The sequence below is a fragment of the Leptonychotes weddellii genome, chromosome 4, assembly GCF_054177405.1.
Source record: "Leptonychotes weddellii isolate Sample4059 chromosome 4, ASM5417740v2, whole genome shotgun sequence".
Classification (NCBI taxonomy): Eukaryota; Metazoa; Chordata; class Mammalia; order Carnivora; family Phocidae; genus Leptonychotes; species Leptonychotes weddellii.
The window spans coordinates 133,133,516-133,156,444 of NC_138372.1; the positions used below are offsets into that span (position 1 = coordinate 133,133,516).

The window sequence follows — 22,929 nt, forward strand, 5'->3', positions numbered from 1 at the left end:
TCCCAAATGGAAGCAGAAGCTGATTATAGAAGCCCCAACTGGAGACTGAGTAACTCCTTTCTCTTTGTAGGCTTCAGCTTTCTAAAGCTTACTTTGTACATTAAAACTTTCTTTTTATGTCAGAAATTATTACAGACAACCCTTGACATGATGGTAGCCGAAACTTTCCTTATTCAGAGTGCAAACAATGTCTGGTGGGCATAGATTTATAGACTCCTTGTCAGTCCCCCATGAGTCTGAGGTCCCAGATTACAAACTGGTGTTCTGAAGTGCCCCATGTCCCATTATCCTTCATCTCCTGTCCCAACCTGCTGATCATTCTCACTCATACTGCCCTGCAGCAACTATTACACTCAGCATCTTCAGCCTCTGCAGTCCTAGTCTCTGATTCCCTTTCTCCCTTGCGCTCTAGTTGAAACTGATCTCACACATCTAGGTCTAATATTCCTACGTAGATTAGATTTCCCAAAGACAGGGACTAGGTATTTTACCTTTTTATATTCCTTATGAAAATTCCTTAATGGGTATTTAATAAGGTGCATTAATTATGGAATACTAATAAATAACTATATGATGACAGAATTACGTCTTTAATGTTTCAACACTGAAGAACGCATACAAAAAATTAAACAACTCAAGTTTTGACAAAACTATGATACATTTTGCAAAACATAATTTAAATAGTTCTATTAATTTTCAAAAATTACATTTAATTACTATGTTAACTTTTTTAAAGGGGGGGCAAGGGAATGTCATGAAGTAATCTTTCCTTATATAGCAGTACTTTGATTGGTTATATTCTGAAAAAAGAATGAGACATTTTCTCTGATTCTTTCAAGAAAAGGATCTGTAAGATTTAAATGATCTCCAGAAAAATGCTTCCATTGCTTCAGCTGTGACATGGAGAGAGGTTTCATAGAGTTAGACTTCTGATGATGTGGACCAAGCTGACAATTTCTAGAGATAGGGAATTTTTCCAGTGAACCACCTGTAATAAGTAAAACAATGAGAAAATCCTTAGGCCAATCAATACCTTACTATAAACAGTACTTTTTTTATTTTATCACATAATGAGTTTATATAATTTATTACATTTTGGTCTCTGACTTCAAGGAACTTGTGGTCTAGTGAGAGATACATTAAACAAATAATCATCCAAACAGATTTATTACAGGTCCACAATCCCTTATCTAAAACCTTTTGGGACAGATATGTTTCCCAATTCAGAATATAATTGGAACAATCTGGGACAGCACTCCATAATCAAACTCATTAATATTCTGCAGCAAGTCATATGAGTAGTCATGAAATGGGTTTTTTTAATGAATACTGATAAATTCACATCAATTTAGGTAAGGTTTTTGCCACCAAATAAATCTGTTGCAAATTTATAAGGAAAAAACAACTTTTGGTCTTTCAGTCTTTCTAGATTTCAAAATTGAAGACAAGGGACTATGAGTTGTATTACAAATATTGGTAAGGGCACAGAATTAAGATACAGGGAACTCAGCACATATAACAAGAAAAGCTGACTTGTAGAATGAAGCAGGGGAAATCGGAGGGGTAGACGAACCATGAGAGACGATGGACTCTGAAAAACAAACTGAGGGTTCTAGAGGGGGGTGGGAGGATGGGTTAGCCTGGTGGTGGGTATTGAGGAGGGCACATTCTGCATGGAGCACTGGGTGTTATGCACAAACAATGAATCATGGAACACTACATCTAAAACTAATGATGTAATGTATGGGGATTAACATAAGAATAAAAAAAAACAAAAATAAATAAATAAAAAAGAAAAGCTGACTTGTTTTATTAAGATCTGAAGGATGAGAAGGCAAAAACCAGATGGGGAAAGGAGGTAAAGCATTTCAAGAGAAGGACCTACAAAGGCTATGAAAGTGAAGGGACTCTGGTATGGTCAAGGAACTGACAGGAGCCCAATGCAACTAGAGCTTAGAGAGCAAAGATGAAATTCAGTAATGCAGGCTGAAGTGTGCATTCAAAGGCTGGATAATGCAAAACACCGTGAGCAAATCATGAATGGCAGAGGCTAGCAGTTATTCACTAAATCCCTATCTCTTTCCTCCAGGGCACTTAACCACATTTCCCAGTCTCCCTTACAGTTAGATGCAACCACTGAGTCTGGTCTATGGAATGTGGATAGACAAGCTCTGTGTCACTTCTAGGTCTGGCCTAGAAAAATCTCCCACACCACATGGTTTTCTACCTTCTCTCTTCTCTCACCTGCTGGCTGGGAGATGCAGGGATCCCAGCAGGGAACTCTAAGGCCTAAGGGGATGGTAGAACCCAAAGTGGAAGAACTCTGGAAGACCAAATCACCTTATTGAAGGCTGTGCACTATGTGACTATTATGTGCCCTGCTACATGAGAAGTATACTTCTACTGTGGTAGGCCACTGTGCTTTTTGAGTTTCCTGTTACAGCACTTAACCCTACCTTAACTAACCACTTTAAAGATTTTAGTCTCTATACTTAAGAGCAATGGAAGCTCTTCAAAGGGTTTTTTGGAACATTTTACTTATGGGAAATTTCAAATATATAAAAGTTAACAAGATAGAAATGAAGAACCTACAGGTTATTATGTACCCCACCTTCAGGAACTAATAGCCAATTTTGTTTTATTTAGACTCTGCTTTCTCTACTTCCATATTATTATGAAATAAATATCCAGTATATATCAACTGTACATATTTCACTTTGCATTTCTAAAAGATAAAGACTTCTTTTTAAATTTTATCACACTTAAAAAAACTGTCTTTCCTTAATATCTAAGTCATGTCAATGTGCAAAATCACTGATCTTAAGAGATGATGACATTACTTTAAGAATCTAGAAGACAGTAGGATAATACTTTCAAAGTACTGACAAAACAAAAACAAAATACCCTATTGACTAGAATTGTACACCTAGCAAAGCCAGCATTTGAGAGAGAGAAAAAGCAAATACACTTGGAAAAGTCAGATTGAGAGTGAATGACTAGTAGGCCTTTGTTGGAAAAAACAACATGAAGAGACAGAAGTGAATCAAAGTATGTCATTAATTACAATAAATGTAAACAGAATAAATGCTCTGGTTAAAACATGAGACTGGAAAAAAGAAAGCCCATCTTTATACTATTAACAAGAGAAATAACTAAAACATAAGGACACAGACATACTTAAGGCAAAAGAAGGGGAAAAGGTACACCAGACAAATACCATAAAGAAAGCCAGTGTAATATATAAAGTTAAGATAAATGAAAGCAAAAGGTATTAAGGATAAAGAAATCACTACCTATTAATAAAATAAACCATAATAAAAAAATTCACAAAGAAAATACAAAATATACAGAGCAAATATTTATAGATTAACAAGAAACTTTGATAAATCCACTGTCATATAAGATTTTAACATATTTCTTTCTGAAATTTTTTTTTTAAGATTTATTTATTTATTTATTTGAGAGAGAGAGAATGAGAGAGAGCAAGCACATGAGAGGGGGGAGGGTCAGAGGGAGAAGCAGACTCCCTGCCGAGCAGGGAGCCCAATGCGGGACTCGATCCAGGGACTCCAGGATCATGACCTGAGCCGAAGGCAGTCGCTTAACCAACTAAGCCACCCAGGCGCCCAACATATTTCTTTCAATAACAGACATATCTAACAATAAATTAGGTTATGAATAGAAAAATGGGCAAATGATATGAACAGATGGCTCATATAAAGGAAGGCTCTTAAATATAGGAAAAAATGCTCAACTTTACTCATAGTAAGAGGAAAGCAAATTAAAATTAGACCAATATATCATTTTTTTTACTATCAGAGAGAAAAATTCAAACATTTGATAATGTACTCAACTGGCAAAACTGTGGAGAAATAGCCATTTTAGTCTGTTGTCGGTGAGGTATAAAGGGTACAACCCCCATGGAGGGCACTGGGATGAGCACTGGGTGCTGTACGTAAGTCATGAGTCACTAAATTCTACTCCTGAAACCAGTATTACACTATACGTTAACTACTAGAATATAAATAAAAATTGATACCAAAAAAAATAATAATAAAATAAAATAAAAGGATACAACCCCCAATGGAGGGCACTGGGATGAGCACTGGGTGTTGTATGTAAGTCATGAGTCACTAAATTCTACTCCTGAAACTAGTATTACAGTATACATTAACTACTAGAATATAAATAAAAAATTGATACCAAAAAAAATAATAATAAAATACAATAAAAGGATACAACCCTCAATGGAGGGCATTTGAAGAGTAATGTAGAAGGGTTTTTACCATATACATTTTATGAATAGTTGAACCACGTAAATATATTAGCATTTATAAGTTAAAATAGTAAATTTTTAAATTTATAAAATAAGAAGGGCGCCTGAGTGGCTCAGTCGTTAAGCGTCTGCCTTTGGCTCAGGTCATGATCCCAGGGTCCTGGGATCGAGCCCCGCATCAGGCTCCTTGCTCGGCGGGAGGCCTACTTCTCCCTCTCCCACTCCCCCTGCTTGTGTTCCTGCTCTCTCTCTCTTTCTCGCAAATAAATAAATAAAATCTTAAAAAAAAAATTTATAAAATAAGAAAAATTGATTTGGTATCAGAAAATTTGACTAATATGGCATAACTCTAAGTAATTGAGAGAATACACATGGTTTTCATGAACAACAGAAACATTTATGGGGTGCCTAGGTGGCTCAGTCAGTTAAACATCTGACTTGATTTCAGCTTAGGTCATGATCTCACAGTCGTGAGAAGGCTCCTCACTCAGCATGGAGTCTGCCTGAGAATCTCTCCCTGTCCCCATGCCCTTTCTCGCCCCCACACTTGCTCGCTCTCTCTAAAATAAATAAAATCTTAAAAAAAAAAAAAATTTACAAACTGACCACATACCATGTCTCTATAGTTACCATATTTCTGACTACTCCGAAGTAGCTAGAACACAGTAACAAAAACTAAAATACATTTAAAACGTACTTTTAAGTAATGCATGAGTCAAATAAGAAATCATAATGGAAAATACAAAACATTTAGAACTGCATATCAAAGTTATGAGATTCAACTTAGAGGAAAATGTACAGCCTTAAATACCCATTGTAGAAAAGAAGACTGAAAATCATCAAGCTAAGCATTCAAGTTGAAAAATAAGAAAAAGTACATTAGAGTAAATACAAGGAAAAGTGAAAAGAAAATAAGAGCAAAAATTATTAAAATAGAAAAAGCATATGAGAGAGAATCAAATGTTGACTTATACAAAATATTCTTCCACATCAGTCTTATCCAGTCTACCTTCTTAAACCTTTTAAGATTTTATTTATTTATCTGAGAGAGACAGAGAGCGCATGAGCGGAGAGGAAGAAGCAGACCCCTTGCTGAGCAGGAAGCCTGACACAGAGCTCGATCCCAGAACCCTGGGATCATGACCTGAGCTGAAGGTAGATGCTTAACCCACTGAGCCACCCAGGCGCCCCCTTCTTAAACCTTTTCAACACAATTTACCAAGTGACTTCCAACTACTGGTCACTACTTGCTCAAATCCTACTCCTGATCCAGTTCCTATCTGAACATTATCAACTCTGGAGGGCTGACGTTCTCAGCCTCACTTGACACTAGGAGTTTGTCAAGTACTGAGAAGTTCCATGCTAACTGCCTCAGAAAGGATGACCCCATTATGGACAAGTTCTACACAGAAAAAACACACAGGAGGATTATTCTGTCAAGTGAAATAGAAATAAAGATTAAAAACAATTTTGTAATTCCAAAGTCAATATACCAGGTTTTGAAAGATTTTTTTTTTTTTTAAGATTTTATTTATTTATTTGACAGAGAGACAACAGCAAGAGAGGTAACACAAGCGGGGGGGGGGGGGAAGGGGCGGGGAGAAGCAGGCTTCCCGCTGAGCAGGAAGCCCAATGTGGGGCTCAATCCCAGGACCCTGGGATCATGACCTGAGCCAAAGGCAGACGCTTAATGACTAAGCCACCCAGACGCCCCCTATTGAAAGATTTTCCTAAACAAGTAAAATTGTTCACAACTAATTCAGAAGAAGCTAAATTGAGAGAACTAATAAGGTTCTACTTAATATTTTCTCAAATACCCATCTGGCAGGTGCCCTGTGACCTGAGGGGAAAAAAAACGAACAAATGCAAATGGTAAATTTTTAGTTACTCTGTATTTAAATGTTTTCAATTGCTAAAGAGAAACAAATTAACTTTACCATCATAACAACTAAAATACAACTAACCTGTACCATCTTTGTCTCTTGTACATTCACAGTCAAGCAGGTCATGAGTAACACAATGTGAACTTTCATGTAACGTGAACAAATTTTTTAGCTCCTCTACTGAAAACTGGATATGTTCAGATGTCTTGGTTAGGTCTATGACTGCCCCAGAAAGATCTTGCTTACTGATCTGTCTTTGATAAATCTTTTCTTCTATTGTACCTAAAGAGAAAACATTGATTCCATTTCCTTCAGATCTTTAAGTCTGTTATTTTTTTAGGGTAAAACATGTTTATTAGCATACTAGTTAACAAAATAACAATATTCCTGATATCAAAGCACAGATTAAACAAAAAAATTTTTTTTGATTATTCTAAGAGACTAAATTTTTTTTCACACTGAAGGGTTATTATTACCTGTGGTTAGGAGCCTGTAAATATGTACAGGATGTTTCTGACCATCTCTCCATACTCTAGACATTGCCTATAGGAAATAAATGAGAATTCAGAGAATACAGTAGGAACCAATAACCTGCCCACATAAGCAATATGCATTAATGTGCTTAAGATTAGGAATTCTAGATTTTACTTATAGCTTCAGAAAACAAAACCCAGGCATATCCAAGCATTCCCCACCTCATATTTTTTTCCTGGGATAAAGAAAGGGATGGATGAACACTCACTGTCATACTGTAAAATAGTTACAGGGGTGTCACCCGACAGTGAGAGGATCTATCTGCAGCAAAGAATAGGACAGCAAGTTTGGACAGCAAGAACGCAAAGAAGCAAGTATAGCATGGGCATGGAGGGTTTCTTCCCAGTCCAAGTAGCTAATGACTTAATCCTAAGGAATGCTTAGGATACCTAATCAGTTCAAGCTATAGGTAAATTCCTGTGGTTTCACAATTTAATCAGTGATAGTGTAGAGAGCTGGTGTTCAAACCCCACATATTCTAATGAAAAGTCTTACTTTCATCCAGCTCCTGGGAGATAAACTCTAAGCCCCTGTAATATTCTGCCTGATAACAGCATCTTAGTTTACCTGAGGCCTTGGACCACAGAAGACAGTTTTTGCTAACAATGTGATTGAGGTGGGGGGCTTGGGACAGTTTGACCTGGGGAGGGGTTGGAGACTGAGCAACTTAGGTCAGTCACACTGGTACTCTGACCTCCAACAAAATCTCCAGACACCAAGACCTGGGCAAACTTCTCTGGATGGTAATACTTCAACAGGTGTTGTCACTCATCGATGCTGGCAGAATTAAGTATTGTCCATACAACTTCAGTGGATGAGGACAACTGGAAGCTTGTGCCTTGTCTCTCCTGAACTCTCCACGTGCCTTTTACCTTTACTGATTTTAGTCAGTATCCTTTCACTGTAATAAACCATAACTATGAGGATAGCTGTTTTTCTTAGTTCTGTGAGTCTTTCTAGTAATCACTGAACCTGAGGGTTGTCTTCGGGTCCCCCAATACAGACACCAAATGAGGAGCAAATCTGTAGGTAGAAATCTGAAAGTACATGACGACAATGGACTGTATTCTGAAGAAAACCAAAAGCTGTTTCTGAAATATTTTCCTACATCAGCTAACTTAATATCTTTACTATACCCTGCATAAACACTGATAATAGCATCTCCAACACTTTATTGTCTTTTCCTGGTAGTCAGGAGCATCCCAAAGGCCCAACTGTGCAGTAAAGTACACACTAGAGATACACAGGTTTGGGTCTGAATCCTGGCTCTGCCTCTTATAAGCTATGTGGCCCAGAACAAGCTTCCATCTCCTCATCTGTAAAACAGGGCTAATAATATCCACACTTTCAGGACTCTGGTAAAGATTAAATAGATGTAAAGCACTTAGCAGAGTGCCTGAAAGAAAGTAAGGCCTTACCATGCAGCAGTTATTAGACATCACTTCATCCTCATACCCCCAGCAGGTACAGGATCCCCAGTGTGCATTCTGTACTGTTTATTTAATGTATAAATTGTCATACCTGGATATCAGTGGCTGGATTCCAATCAATGTCATAGAGAATTAAATGAGATCCTCCAATAAGGTTAAGTCCCACACCACCAGCTTTTGAACTTAACAAAAAAATAAAATCAGAAGAGTATTTACTATTGAAGCAATCAACAATTTGCTGTCTTTGAGAGATTGGTGTTTGTCCATCAAGTCTTGTATAAGTATATCCATGACGCTTGCATACTTCTTGTAGAATATTCAAGGTTTGTGTGTAGTTGGATACCAACACCACCCTGGCAATCAAAAAGAAAGTCTTTACATACAATTTTATTTTTTTTTACATACAATTTTAAAGCAATATTATATTTTTTTAACTGAAAGAAAACACTACAGTGATACTATCAGTGATGTTTATAGAACATGCAGTGATGACCTTGTACAATTAAAACAAAGGTTCTCCTTCAAATTCAATTTTTAAATCAACATCTAAGAGATTTCCAGCTTTAAGATAGTGGAGTAAGGACCTTTCTCCTTTCTTCACCTCTCTGAAACCACCCTAAAAACAGCAGAATTGAGAAAGAGACATAATTCTGCCTTTGATAAAACAGATAATTATATGTGAAAACAGAGAGTAATGGAATGGTGACCTGCTTAGGGAGTATAGAAAATGTAAAACCCAAGTGCCCAAAGAGGGAGACTCTAATAAAAAAACAAGTACAAGTTTATTCACATCAGAGAATCTTAAGACACATCAGAAGGAAGGAGTTTAGACTGCCCCTATTATAAGAGCACTGATAAACAGAACCCAAACTCTACTCCCATGTAACCAGCTGACTGTTCTTTCTCAACTAGGGTGTTTATAATCTGGAGAAAGTAAACCAGAGAAAACTGAGACCGGGGGACTCTAGAAGGCAAGGATATAGTAACAGATCAAAATGAACATCCACATACTGGATGGTAAGAGCCCAGTTCCCTTTTACTACAAACTCCCAAAACACCCATAGCCTGGCATCCCTCTCACATCCCATCCCCAAAAAGATAGTATTGGAAGATTCATCTCTGGGATGATTTAAATGACCCCAGAGAAAAGGTCCAGCCAGCTCACTGCCTAATTACCCAGTGAGGGCCACCAGTCAACCAGCCCTGCCTTGATACACGGGGTGTTCAATTAATGTTTTACTGCATCACTCTTAAATATGAATGGACACCAAGGATCACCACCTGTTTGAGGTGAGGCTCCAAGATGAAAAATAGAAACCAAAACAAATAAACAGAAAAGAAGAAACCTGTATAAAGCAGAGCAATGGAGGAAAGAGGAAACAACTTTAAGAAAATAATTAATATCCTCAAGTAAGAAATGGCATTCACAAGAAGAGGAGGCAATAAAAAAGAACAATCAAGAATAAGAAAATATCTCAGAAATTATAAATGACAACCAAAATAAAAAAAAATTTTAAGATTTTATTTATTTATTTGACAGAGAGAGACACAGCAAGAGAGGAACACAAGCAGGGGAGTGGGGGAGTGAGAAGCAGGCTTCCCACGGAGTAAGGAGCCTGATGCAGGGCTCGATCCCAGGACTCTGGGATCATGACCAAAGCTGAAGGCAGACGCTTAATGACTGAGCCACCCAGGCGCCCCCCCAAAATAAAAATTTAACAAGAAAATTGGAACATAATAATAAGAGAGTATACCTGGAAATAGATGAAAAAAAGAAAAAGTGATGGGGCACATGGGTGGCTCGGTCAGTTACATGTCTGTCTTCGGCTCAGGTCATGATCTCAGGGTCCTGAGACTGAGCCCCCTGCTGGACTCCCTGCTCCGCTTCTCCCTCCCCTTCTGCTTGTGTTCTCCCTCTCTCTCTCAAATAAATAAATAAAATCTTAAAAAAAAAAAAAAAGTGATGACCATTAGGAGGGAAAAGATAAAAGAATTAGAGGAGAATCAGTCAACGAGGTTCAATATCAGACTGACAAAAATTCCAAAGAAAACAAAAGAAATTATTTTGAGAGAAAGATAGAATATTTCCCAGACATGAAGTCTTCAGATTGAAAGGACCTACTAAAGTTCCCAGCTCAATAAATGAAAAATGATCCATATTAAGGCACATCCCCCCCTCCCGCCTTTAAAAACCTTCTGCTAATTAAGCTCAGCAGAGCTCTCCTCTACTTTCTTTCTAGATGGGATGCTGCCTGATTCATGAATAAAGCCAATTAGATCTTCGAACTTACTTGTTTGAATTTTGTTTTTTAACAGTAGGTTGGCGTGGGTGCCTGGGTGGCTCAGTCAGTTGAGCATCCAACTCCTGATCTCAGTTCAGGTTCTTAATCTCAGGGTCATGAGTTCAAGCCCCACATTGGACTCCACACTGGGCAAGGAGCCTACTTTAAAAAAATAAATAATAACAGTAGGTTGGCAATTTAGGCTGGGCTCAGCTAGAAGGTTCCTCTGCTAGTTGTGGCTGGGCTGACTCAAGTATCTGCAGTGAGCTGCCTGGTCAACTGGTGAATGGCTGACCTACTCACCAGGCTAGCCAAGGCTTATTCACATGGTGACTGAAAGGTTCCAGGAACCCAAGGGAGGACAAGCCCCGACGTACAAGATCTTTGCAAGTTCCTTTTTGTGCTACATTTGCCAACACTGCATGGTCCAATGCAAGTCATATGGCTGAGTTCAGAGTCACAGTGGGAAATCACTCAAAATTATCTAGCAAAGGAACATGGATACATGGAGGAAAAGAACTTAGACCATTTTTGCAATCTACCACAACTCCTATACTATTATTTCAATCATTTTTCCTTCCCTTTCTTTTCTATTACTGTTACAGAAGGCAGTTGGTTAGGCTTTAACAGGATGCCTGGAGGTCAGCAAAGGGGTGGGGTGGAGGGGTCCATCAAGACCTGTTACCAGGAAAGCCAGTAACCTGGCAGCATTCCACAAACAAAGCCACAAGAAGCCAGATCACTCTAGACAGGCCCAAGACAAAGAAGGTCCGAGACCCTGACCAGGTAAGGGAGAAAAGGTACAAAACCCTATTCCCAAAGAAATCCCCTCTCCAAATGATAAATGTTCCACGTCTCAGATAACAATTGTCAATAAAAGGTAGAAATCCAAACTTCTCCCTTGAGCTCGCCCACCTTCACATCTCCAGAGTGGACTCTCACTTTAAAAAACTCTTCACTTGCACCATTCAACCACTGTGTCTAGTCTGCCCTTGAATTCTTTTCTTGTGACAAGACAGAGAGCCTCCAGTCCCAGGGTGGGCAAGATGGAGGCCTCAGGGCCTGGAGGTCTCCCCAGTTCACCTGGCAACAACAGGGATAAATAACATTATCTAAACATAGTTTTTCTGATACATCTTCACTAGGAATCTCAGACAATCCTCTTTTAGAGGTCTAGAGCACCCCACACCCCACATAAGTACATACCACTTTGAAACAAGACTATTATTTTTATGTTCATTAGACTGTCCCCTAAAGCAACTGAAATCTGTAGTCAAGGCGGTCAGGTAGAGTGCAAGGTGCACCCAGCACGAGTCTCCATCCAAGTGATGCATGGGGGCTGGAATGCAGCATAAACTCTGGCTCGCCAAGCCATGAAGCCTAGTGCACGAATGCAACAACCAGAAGGGAAAATAAACGGTTTTAAATTTTGAAGTTTCCTTTTTAAAAATTCCATAAAAGGGTAACCTGGTAGACAAGTCAAGAGTTCTCAGATATGCCTCCACCTAGTTCTAATACATCTTAACCTGCACAAAAACACTGTATGTGCTAGAAAAGTTCTTCCTGAAGACTTAACTGTCTGGTTCAAGTTAATGGTAACACAGCAATTACAGTAAAAGCTTAATACTATCCCTGAAACCAAACACTGTCACTTTTAGCTACATATCTTTAAAGGCTTAGAATGCTTGTGCATAGGCAACCCAGCCCTGGAAAGCCTGGCCTCTACACCCAATTGGCCATATGAAAAAAGGGCCACAACTCAACACCTAAAAAAGCAGTCCAATTAGAAAATGGCAAAGGACTTGAATAAACATTTCTCCAGTGAAAATATACAAATGGCCAGCAAGTAGATGAAAAGATGCCCAACATCACTCATCAACAGGGAAATGAAAATTCAAACCATAATGAGATGCCATCTCACACCCATTAGGAACATGATAATGTTGGTGAGAATGTGGAGAAATTAGAAACCTTGTGCACCGTTGGTGGGAATGTAAAATGGTGTGGCTGCTATGAAAAGCAGTATGGTAGTTCCTCAAGAAATTTTAAAAAGAATTGCCAGGGGCACCTGGGTGGCTCAGTCGTTAAGCGCCTGCCTTCAGCTCAGGTCATGATCCCAGGGTCCTGGGATAGAGCCCTTCATCGGGCTCCCTGCTCCGCAGGGAAGCCTGCTTCTCCCTCTCCTACTCCCCCTGCTTGTGTTCCCTCTCTCACTATGTCTCTCTCTGTCAAATAAATAAATAAAATCTTTAAAAAAAATAAAAATAAAATAAAATAAAAGAATTGCCAAATAAGCCAACCATTCCACTTCTGGGTATATATCGAAAAGAACTGAAAGCAGGGTCTTTTTTTTTTTTTAAGTAGGCTCTACACCCAGTATGTAGCCCAGCACAGGGCTCAAACTCATGACTCTGAGTTCAAGACCTGAGCTGAGATCAAGAGTCGGATGCTTAACCAACTGAGCCACCCATGAGCCCCTGAAAGCAGGCTCTTGAAGAGATATCTGTACACCCATGTTCATAGCAGCATTATTCACAATAGCCAAAAGGTGGAAGCAACCCAAGTGCCCATCAACAGACGAATGGATAAACAAAATGTGGAAAAGATATACAATGGAATATTATTCAGCCTTAAAAAGGAAAGAAATTCTGACACATGCTACAACATGGATGAAGCTCGAGGACATTAAGCTAAGTGAAATAAGCCAGTCACAAAAAGACAATATACTGTATGATTCCATTTTTATGAGGTACCTGGAACAGTCAAATTCACAGAGACAGAAAGTAGAAGGGTGGTTGTCAGGAGCTGAGGGGGAGGTAGGAATGGGGGTTGTTATATACTGGGTACAGTTTGTTTTGCAAGATGAAAAGAGTTCTGGAGATTGGTTGCACAACAATGTGAATGAACCTACCACTACTGAACAATACGCTTAGAAATAGTTAAGATGGTAAATTTATGTTGTGTGCATTTCACAATTGTAAAAAGGGTGTTGGGGAGGCGGGGATGTGGATCTCTTCAAATAATGTAAAGCCACAGAACACCCATCCTATGGCACTGATGGAAGTGCTGCTGCTTCTCTCATGGGACAAGGCAGGATACAGTTTTCCTAGGGACCCACAAGCAGTCAAAATGACCCTATCCCAACTCTACCTCTAACTTATGCTTTTCCTCATCATTCCTTTCTCCCCACCACAAGAGGGAAACCTTCCCCTACAGCATTTCAAGGATAAATTTTCACACATATGTTTTTATCTTATCTCTTCTCATTTCCTCTAAAACTGTTCACTCATTATTCCTTGTCCAATCACCATCACCTATCTCCTTCTCCTCAGAGAAGAGGACCCTGAAATCATGACCCAAGCCGAAATCAAGAGCCTGCCGCTTAATCAACTGAGCCACCCAGGCACCCCCACAATCTGCATATACATATTACACATATGAAATATTATCTAATAAAACATTTTAATCAAACTGTATTAAACACTTCATAGAAAGTTTCCTTATTTTAATTCCTTCATTGTTATGAAAAATAAACCTAAAAATACGCACAAGTCAAATGATATTATAAATGCTCCGAAGAGGTTATGCAAGATCCCTTGACAATTAAATGTAATTACTATTTTGCAATCTTTTCTATGTATTTTTGCCTTAATTCACAAAGACGGTTTGATACAGAGATACTTAAGACACAGTCCCTGTACTCTAAGTATGGATATATAAGAGAATTAATGATCATAATATAATGTGAGAAGAGCTCCATAAGAGGCAGTTACAGGATACAAAGGGGATACAAAAAGGGGCATCTAACTCAATCTGAGGCCAGGGTCTTCCAAAGGAGAAAGCATCTGGGCTATCTTAATGAACAGAAAAAGCTGGCCAGATGAATGAGAAGTGAAGGTCGTGGAGGCATAGGCCCCCACAACATGTAAAAGCAAACAGTGAGAAGCAGAGGGAGTGACGGTCCTGCAGGTAGTTTGGTATGACTGGACCACATGCTAAGTGTGAAGGAGTGGTGGGAGATGAGCCCAGAAAATGAGGCATTAGCCAGATCGTGAAAAGTCTTGCCAAATGTGCTAAAGATTTTAGAAATTCCTGGAAGACAATTAAGAGTCTTTGAAGGATTTTTAAGGAGAGTGATATGTTCACATTTGTATTTTAGAAATTTAGGGCAATGTTGATATGTAATGAGGCTGAAAATAAGAGGGAAGTAGTTTATAAGAGACCATCATAATCCAAATCATTAATTACAAGAGTCAAAAGAAAAGCCTTGGTACCAGAAAGGAGGTGGATTCCAAGATTAAGAAATAACTATCAATAGAATTTAGTGACTGATAATGTTGGGTAAGTGAAGGAGAAAAGTGAGTCTAGTATAACTAGATTTTTGCTTGGATTTGCTGCCATTTATCAAGACGAGGAATGATGAAAAAGGGTCAGATTTGCAATGGCAAATGAAGTTGTTAAGGATATCTGCAGCTTAAAGTCTGATATGACATCAAGAGAGATTTAGATGTCCAATAAACAGTAAGAAATGAGGATGTGGGAATGCAAAGGCAGGGTTGGACCAGAGATACAGACTTGGAATCAATACTGTATGTGTGAGAGTTGAAATGATGAGGAGTAAAGGTAACCAAGGAAGGGTGTTTGGAGCAAGAAGGCTACAGAGAACCCTAAAGAAGGGTCAACATTTGAGGGACTAAAAAAAAAAAGAGGATTCTGAAAGAGATTAAGGAACAAATTAGGTGTTAAATATCAAAAGACATCTCTGGGGTTTTGTGAATATTATGTATTTACTTTAGATTTAGTTTGTCTTAAATAAAGATCATGACCCCAAAGAAGTAGGGAAGAGAGGAAGGAAGGCCATAGTCTAAGCCAAAATTCCATGAGCACTGACAAGCAAGTTTATTAAATTGACCTCTTACTTTTCAGTAGGACGAAGTTCATGAATAACTGCTAAGAGCTTCAACAGCACCTGTAGTTTTCCGGACTCTTCCTCAGCAAACATGAGAGGGTTATAATCAGCAGGGAACACATCTACTAAGCCTTCATATAGACTCCTTTCATTTCCATCCCAAGTTGAGCTGTATTCTTTTTCCTATGCAAAAGGATGACTGTTAACACTGGTTCATGTCTGTTAATTAGGATGGGGGAAAAATGCTAAAATTATGGGGGGGGGGGAGTAAAGATTAATAGCTACCTGAAAAGAATACCAAGCTATTATGTAAATCTTTATAGGTTACTGATTTGGTCATTTTTGAAAAAGGTCACCTGCATCCTACTGAGTTAATTACAGAGCAGTTCTGCTGTACCTAGTGCAGGCGATCTTCACCCTGCAAGGGCAGCATTGCTGCCCATGTGTTCCTTGGGAAGAGGAAGGGGGACAGCAGAGAAATAAGAGAGGAAACTAGGGTGCAAATAGTGATACAACATTTATTCTCTCCAAAACCTGAGATTTCTCATCCGTAAGGCCCCTTTTTCTCTCTTCTCTCCTTCCCTCTATTACTTTTCTTTCCTGATTTGTGGGCTTCTCATAGCACCTCCTAAGTCATACTCAGAATCGATCCTAAGGGTTTACTCAATCTTAACAATTTCTTCTGCGTTAGGAACAATTCTGCGTAAGTTAACAGAGAAATGTATTCTTACTTATACTATTTTTGTTTATATTACCAAGTTTTTTAGAATAATTTTATTCCAAAGTGATTATCAGCACCTCTGAAGTTTCTCCTCCAAAAGTGCCTAGCTGACATGTGAATACTTAGCCAGAAATACACTTATTAATAACTACATCACTTTTTAGATTAAATTTCTGAGACTGACTGGTCTCCTCCCTCTCTTCCACATTTACTGGATTGATCACTGTTCTTGAAACTTTGTTCAACCTACTCCACCTGCCTGGAAAGCTTCCTCATTTTTCTGTCCAATTATCTCAATCCTATAAATACTTAAGGACCCAATGCAAATTCTACCTGATTATTTATAAACCCTTTTTGGGGGGAGGTGGCAGACACTGACTCTTAAACTTTATGGTTACAAAGTACATTTCAGTTTTGGGCGCCTGGGTGGCTCAGTTGGTTAAGCAACTGCCTTCGGCTCAGGTCATGATCCCAGGGTCCTGAGATCAAGCCCCACATCGGGCTCCCTGCTCAGCGGGAGCCTGCTTCTCCCTCTCCCTCTACCTGCCACTCCGCCTGCTTATGCTCTCTTTCTCTGTCAAATAAATAAATAAATCTTAAAAAAAAAAACAAAAAAACCCAAAGTACATTTCAGTTTTGACCTTATTTGAGAAGTTAACTGTATACTTTATTATACTTCCCTATGTTTTCATGTGTGTTGTATTCTCTCTTTAATAATTCCAGGAACAGGGGTGCCAGGGTGGCTCAGTCAGTTAAGCGTCAGACTCTTGATTTTGGCTCAGGTCCTGATCTCAGGGTCCTGGGATCAAGCCCCACCTCAGGCTCCACATTCAGCAGGGAATCTTCTTGGATTATCTCTCTCCCTTTACCACCCCCCCACACGGCCCCGCTCACACACAGTCTCTCTCTCTCTTTCAAATAAATAAATCAGTCTTTTAAAAAAATAATTCCAGGAACACCTTAAGGGCAGTGACTCTTGAAGTGTAAGATGCTGGGCACAAAGTACTAATTTTAATTTGGCTTATTCCCAAAATATAGCAATAGTTGGGTAAAGTCACTTGATTAAAAATACCTGGAACCCTAAGATATTAATATTACTGGGATATACAAGGGGAAAGAGACAGATGCTGGGTGCTTCAGATTAGGTCTGCTAAAATGCCAACACCTTGGAGAGGTCATCAAAGGACCACAGACAGACCCAGGATCTAGTCCACAACTTTTCATGTTCAGAAACTGAATCTGGTTAAGCTCTAGGCAAATGAGCCATACTAAGTATCAAATTAAGAGACTAAGTCAGAATATAAGTTTATTCTCAAAGGAGACTCACCTATTTAAGCCAATTGGTCTATGCATTCTGTCATATGAAACCACAAGGCAAGCCAAATCATTAGCAAAAAGTTGTCTTGTGAATATTAAATCAAAATACAAGGGAGATGGTGATCTTATGGCCTAAGTTCTTAGCCAGGAACACGTAACCAGAATCCCCTGGGGAATCACTTTTTCCAAATCCTCATACTTGGGTCCTACTCTCAGATTCTCAATCAGTCCATATGGGTTGAGGCCTGGACAAATGTAGTTTTTTGTTTGTTTGTTTTAAGATTTTACTTATTTATTTGACAGAGACAGACACAGCAAGAGAGGGAACACAAGCAGGGGGAGTGGGTGAGGGAGAAGCAGGCCTCCCACCGAGCAGGGAGCCCGATGCGGGGCTCGATCCCAGGACCCCGGGATCACGACCCGAGCCGAAGGCAGACACTCAACAACTGAGCCACCCAGGCGCCCCAAGGACAAATGTAGTTTTAAAAGCTTTCCAGATTATAATGCATAAGACCCCTAATTAAGAATCAACTAATTGATAATATCTTTATGTAGGACAGTCTGATGTATCACCTCCATCACAGGGATTTACCAGTTAGCCCTCTCAGATCAGCTAGTCACAGCACTCACTCTTCTGACTCTCTGTAGTCAATACGCTTTCGTTACCAGTTATACTTTTTTTGGTTATATTCCACTCACATTTCCTGAAAAGAAACCCATCACCCTGACTGAACTTGGGGGAAAAAAACTAGTTTCAACAGGAATATATTTACAAAAACATGGCTTAAACTTAATGCTTTATACACGTGGAATGCTCATTTCAGGCATTTTCTAGCGATCCTCATTTGTTATGATGTTAGAGGAAAGGCTTTACCAAACAAGTCTCAGATTGTAAATTATGTACCCTCTTTGAAGCTTGTAGTATCCTATGCCTATTACTGGTTAACTGTGCATTCTGGGCTGCCTTTTAAGGAAGAATTTGGGGCTTCTATTTTTGCTGGGCGTCATGCCCAAAGGGTTTAATTTTTATCACTGTATATAAAATCTGCTTCTTAAAAAGGTGATTAATAAATTGTTATAATCCTACCTACTTAATAGTTACAGACTTCTCCTATGATAAACCATGTAAATATAACTCATTTAGGATAAACTTGAAGAATTCTGGTAGAACACTCCATTTTCGAAGTATATAACTATTGACCTCAAGCATAATGCAGCACCCACAGGTTTTCTTTCATTTTGTTTGCAAATTATGCTTTTAATATTTAAAGAAAAAATAAAAGAATAAAAGTTGTTTATTTAATAAAGTGTTAAGCATGTGCTGCGGGTAACAGAGTATTAATAGTTACTGTGTAACTTCTATGGCCAGGCATTTTGCTAGGTTCTTTCCATACCATTTCATCAAGTTGCCCCAATAACATCCGAAGTTATTATTGTCTCTGCTTTAGAAATAAGAAAAATAAAAGCTCACAGATGTAACTTGACCATGATTAAATTTGTCATTAAAGAACTGGTAAATAGTAGAATGGGGACTAATACCCAGTTCTAACTCCAAAACAGAAAACTCTCACTGAACTCCAAACTGCCTTATGTTTGTTAATTATCCAAATGGTTAGTTCAACTATACAACCATTAAAAATCACACTTGGAGAAGATACCTAATTTGAGAAAATGTTCATGATTTATTTAGTGAAAAAAGTAGATTTTAAAATAGCATAGGGGCGCTTGGGTGGCTCAGTCAGTTAAGCGGCTGCCTTTGGCTCAGGTCATGATCCCAGGGTCCTGGGATCGAGCCCCACATTGGGCTCCTTGTTCAGCGGGGAGCCTGCTTCTCCCCTGCCTGCCGTTCCCCCCCCCTTGTGCTTGCTCTCTGTCAATCTCTCTCTCTCTCTCTCTTTCTCTCTGTGTCAAATAAATAAATAAATCTTTAAAATAGTAAGCATAGCATTATTAAAATTAAGTTTCTCGGGGCACCTGGGTGGCTCAGTTGGTTAAGGGACTGCCTTCGGCTCAGCTCATGATCCTGGATCCCAGGATCTAGTCCCACATCAGGCTCCCTGCTCAGCAGGGAGTCTGCTTCTCCCTCTGACCCTACCCCCTCTCATGTGCTCTCACTCTCTCTCTCTCTCTCATGCTCTCTCAAATAAAGAAATAAAATCTTTTAAAAAATAATAATAAAATAAATAAATAAAATTAAGTTTCTCTAGAACAAGATTATATATGCATATCTTTGAACCCCTGTTCCCTCACCAAAAAGTGGGGATAGTAATAACAATACTTATTCCATAGAGTTTTATAAAGAATAAAGAATACTAGAAAAGCATTTAGTGTTTGGTACATAAGTCCTTATTAAGTATTGGCTAAGATTATTAATACTAAAATATGGGGTTTTTTTCTGGCTAGAAAGCTTTATTTCTTTAATAAATTCTTAAAGTATTGCCAGGCCACAAAACATAAAATTTTAAGGCTTTGATATATATTGCAAACCTTCTTTCAGTTGTACCAATTTATATTCTTTTTTTTTTTTTTAAAGATTTTATTTATTTATTTATTTTGAGAGAGAGAATGAGAGACAGAGAGCATGAGAGGGAGGAGGGTCAGAGGGAGAAGCAGACTCCCTGCTGAGCAGGGAGCCCGATGCGGAACTCGATCCCGGGACTCCAGGATCATGACCTGAGCCGAAGGCAGTCGCTTAACCAACTGAGCCACCCAGGCGCCCCCAATTTATATTCTAACCAGCAGATGACTTTAATTTTCTTCTGATTTTCTGAATTTTATAAATTTCATACAAATTGAATGTATCATGTATTACTTTTATAATGGGAAAAAATTAAATTTTCAATGATAAATTTTATATTTGTCTGCACCAAACAAAACTGACTGGCTATATAAAATAGGGAGAGAAAACACGGCAAAGTATTAGACGAGAGGGGTGCCTGGGTGGCTCAGTCGTTAAGCATCTGCTTTCGGCTCAGGCCATGATCCCAGGGTCCTGGGATCGAGCCCCACATCAGGCTCCTTGCTCAGCAGGAAGCCTGCTTCTCTCTCTCCCACTCCCCCTGCTTGTGTTCCCTCTCTTGCTGTCTCTCTCGCTGTCAAATAAATTAATAAAATCTTAAAAAAAAAAAAAGTATTAGACGAGATACCAAAGGGCATGGGGCAAATTCTAGAAGGCAGTGCCTCACATCCATTTCACCCCTACTTTAGTCCTATGAATATGGACAGTCTCTCAACAAAGGGAAGACTGGATAGTTGTACAGATGAAACATATAGGAGAGGCTGTAAAGCTTTTGGAAAACCCACAAATGTAACCCCTGGGATTGGCCCAATCTGCCCTCTTACATTCATATGACACAGTACCCTTAGCTCATATCCTTGACACAGTCTCACATACTACTTACCTTTATAGAGTTGAACAACAGGCAGGGGTGGTTGCACAGTTTTTTAAGAGCTCCTATACATATTAGATGAGGACTATTTCCCAACAACCCTTGAAGGCAGAACCTGACAGCCTGAGAATTCAACAGCTTTCGATAAAGCTCAACCTGTAGCGCTCTTGGTCGGCAAAAGACTACATTCTCTATTTTAGGTGGAAGATATTTATTTATGACTTCTTGGGTTCTTCTAAGGATAAAGAGTCCAGTGAGGCAAGTAAGTTCAGCTGCTCTTTTCTCTCCTAACTCCTTTTCTTCCTATGGAAAAATCGCAAATTTAAAAGTGTTATAAACAAAGAATACTTGTAACTAAAAAGGAATATTAAACATCTTATAATAATAAACCATTTACTAATTATGTCCCTTCAGATTTTTTTTTTTTTTTACAGAATAAATGCAGTATGAGTTTGGGATAGAAAAACCAACCACCATCTCTTTAAAGGTTCAGCATAATCATTTAATTAAATGAACCAGTCTCCTAATCCTTGTTTGGCTATTGGCCCATTGAGAGCCATCAGAAATCAACAATCTACAAACTAAATTATTCTAAAAGTAAGCTTTTATGTGAAGACTATCATGGTACATAAGTCTTAAAATCATCAACAAAGAACTAATTCAGCAAATTCTTGGAAGCAAATATTTTGACAAGTTACTGATCCTAAAATTAAACCCACAAGAATTACTGACACAAGGCACAGCTAATTCTTTCAAAATCATTACATATTGTTCATTAGAAATGCTAGTTTCCAATTCGTCTGTTTCCTTTGGTTTGTTTCTAAATTTTTACCACAATACCTTAAGTCAAAATACCATATGGGTGAAATATATGTTTAAATTCTCTTTTGAGTATACATAACTTCACAGTGAAGATTAAAATAAAATCCCATATGTATATATTCATTTCTATATAAATCATAAAAAATTCCCACATGATGTAATGAGTAGCATAAATAAAAATTTAAATTTAATTCTTTGTGAAGTACCTAGTGAAGTACCTACTTATGATTTTTTTAATGTGATATTTCCTAAAATAAAGAATGCAGGAAGAGTTGAAGACTGATGAATCACTAAACTACCTCTGAAACTAATAATACACTATATGCTAATTAATTGAATTTAAATTTAAAAATTAAAAATAAATATTGGAAAAATAAAAATTTTTAAAAATTAAAATCATAAAAAATTCCCCTCATATTTTAAAACTATTTTCAACTTTTATTACAAAAGAAATAGATTCGGGGCGCCTGGGTGGCTCAGTTGGTTAAGCGACTGCCTTCGGCTCAGGTCATGATCCTGGAGTCCCGGGATCGAGTCCCACGTCGGGCTCCCTACTCAGCAGGGAGTCTGCCTCTCTCTCTGACCCTCCCCCCTCTCATGCTCTCTATCTCATTCTCTCTCTCAAATAAATAAATAAAATCTTTAAAAAAAAAAAAGAAATAGATTCATTGAAAACAAATAGGTTCACTGAGGAAAAGCAAGAAAATATAGTTATTTAAAATTAAGAAAATTAAAACCTACTTTAATCAACCAGAAACAACCATTGCTGTCATGACTTTATGTCTATCTTCCAAGTCTTTTTTCTTTATGTCAAATATGTAAATGTATTTGACATTTTATTTTTATTTTTATTTTCCTGTTTGTAACAAAAACAGACCTCTATAGTTAAAGCTTTATGGGAACAAGGCACCCGTCAGTTTGGCTCTTCATTGTATTCCTTAGGATCTAACACTTTGCATTTTGCCCACTATAGGTGTTTAACATATATATAAGTGTTAGGTAAATAAATGAATGTGATTTTACTTTTAAATAATGTATGATGGATATTTTCCATGCTATTAAATATATTCATAAGTTATTATTTTGTATAGTTCCTGGTTCATGGGAAATGCTCAATAAATATTTGCTATCATTTTATTAATTCTGAGACTTCTTTTTTACACTTTAACTTCTCTGACATAGATTGTGTTTTATAAGCAATGCCTTCTTATAACTATAATTGATAGCACGTTTTCCTTAGTGGTTCATAAAATAATGATGCATTTTAGATTGATGTTATTTTAGATTCCATGGAATACATTGTGTATACAACATGCAGACTCTGCTTTAACCATTTTCCTATCTTTAGAAATGTCTGTTTCCAATT

General features: G+C 38.2%; 1 protein-coding gene across 8 annotated transcripts in view; it reads right to left on the bottom strand.

The window, feature by feature from the left end:
• Positions 1-574: 574 nt before the first annotated feature.
• RAD54B (RAD54 homolog B) overlaps positions 575-22,929 on the bottom strand; it is an 85,866-nt gene continuing 63,511 nt past the window's right edge. For all 8 annotated transcript variants that reach the window (XM_081816251.1, XM_006729757.3, XM_081816250.1 and 5 more), the window contains 6 exons: positions 20,754-21,044; positions 15,325-15,497; positions 8,215-8,476; positions 6,636-6,702; positions 6,241-6,441; positions 575-988 (listed from right to left, as the gene is read on the bottom strand). In XM_081816251.1, coding sequence (XP_081672377.1) covers positions 771-988; positions 6,241-6,441; positions 6,636-6,702; positions 8,215-8,476; positions 15,325-15,497; positions 20,754-21,044 — 1,212 coding nt within the window. In that variant the 3' untranslated portion in view covers positions 575-770. The remainder of the gene's footprint in view (positions 989-6,240; positions 6,442-6,635; positions 6,703-8,214; positions 8,477-15,324; positions 15,498-20,753; positions 21,045-22,929) is intronic.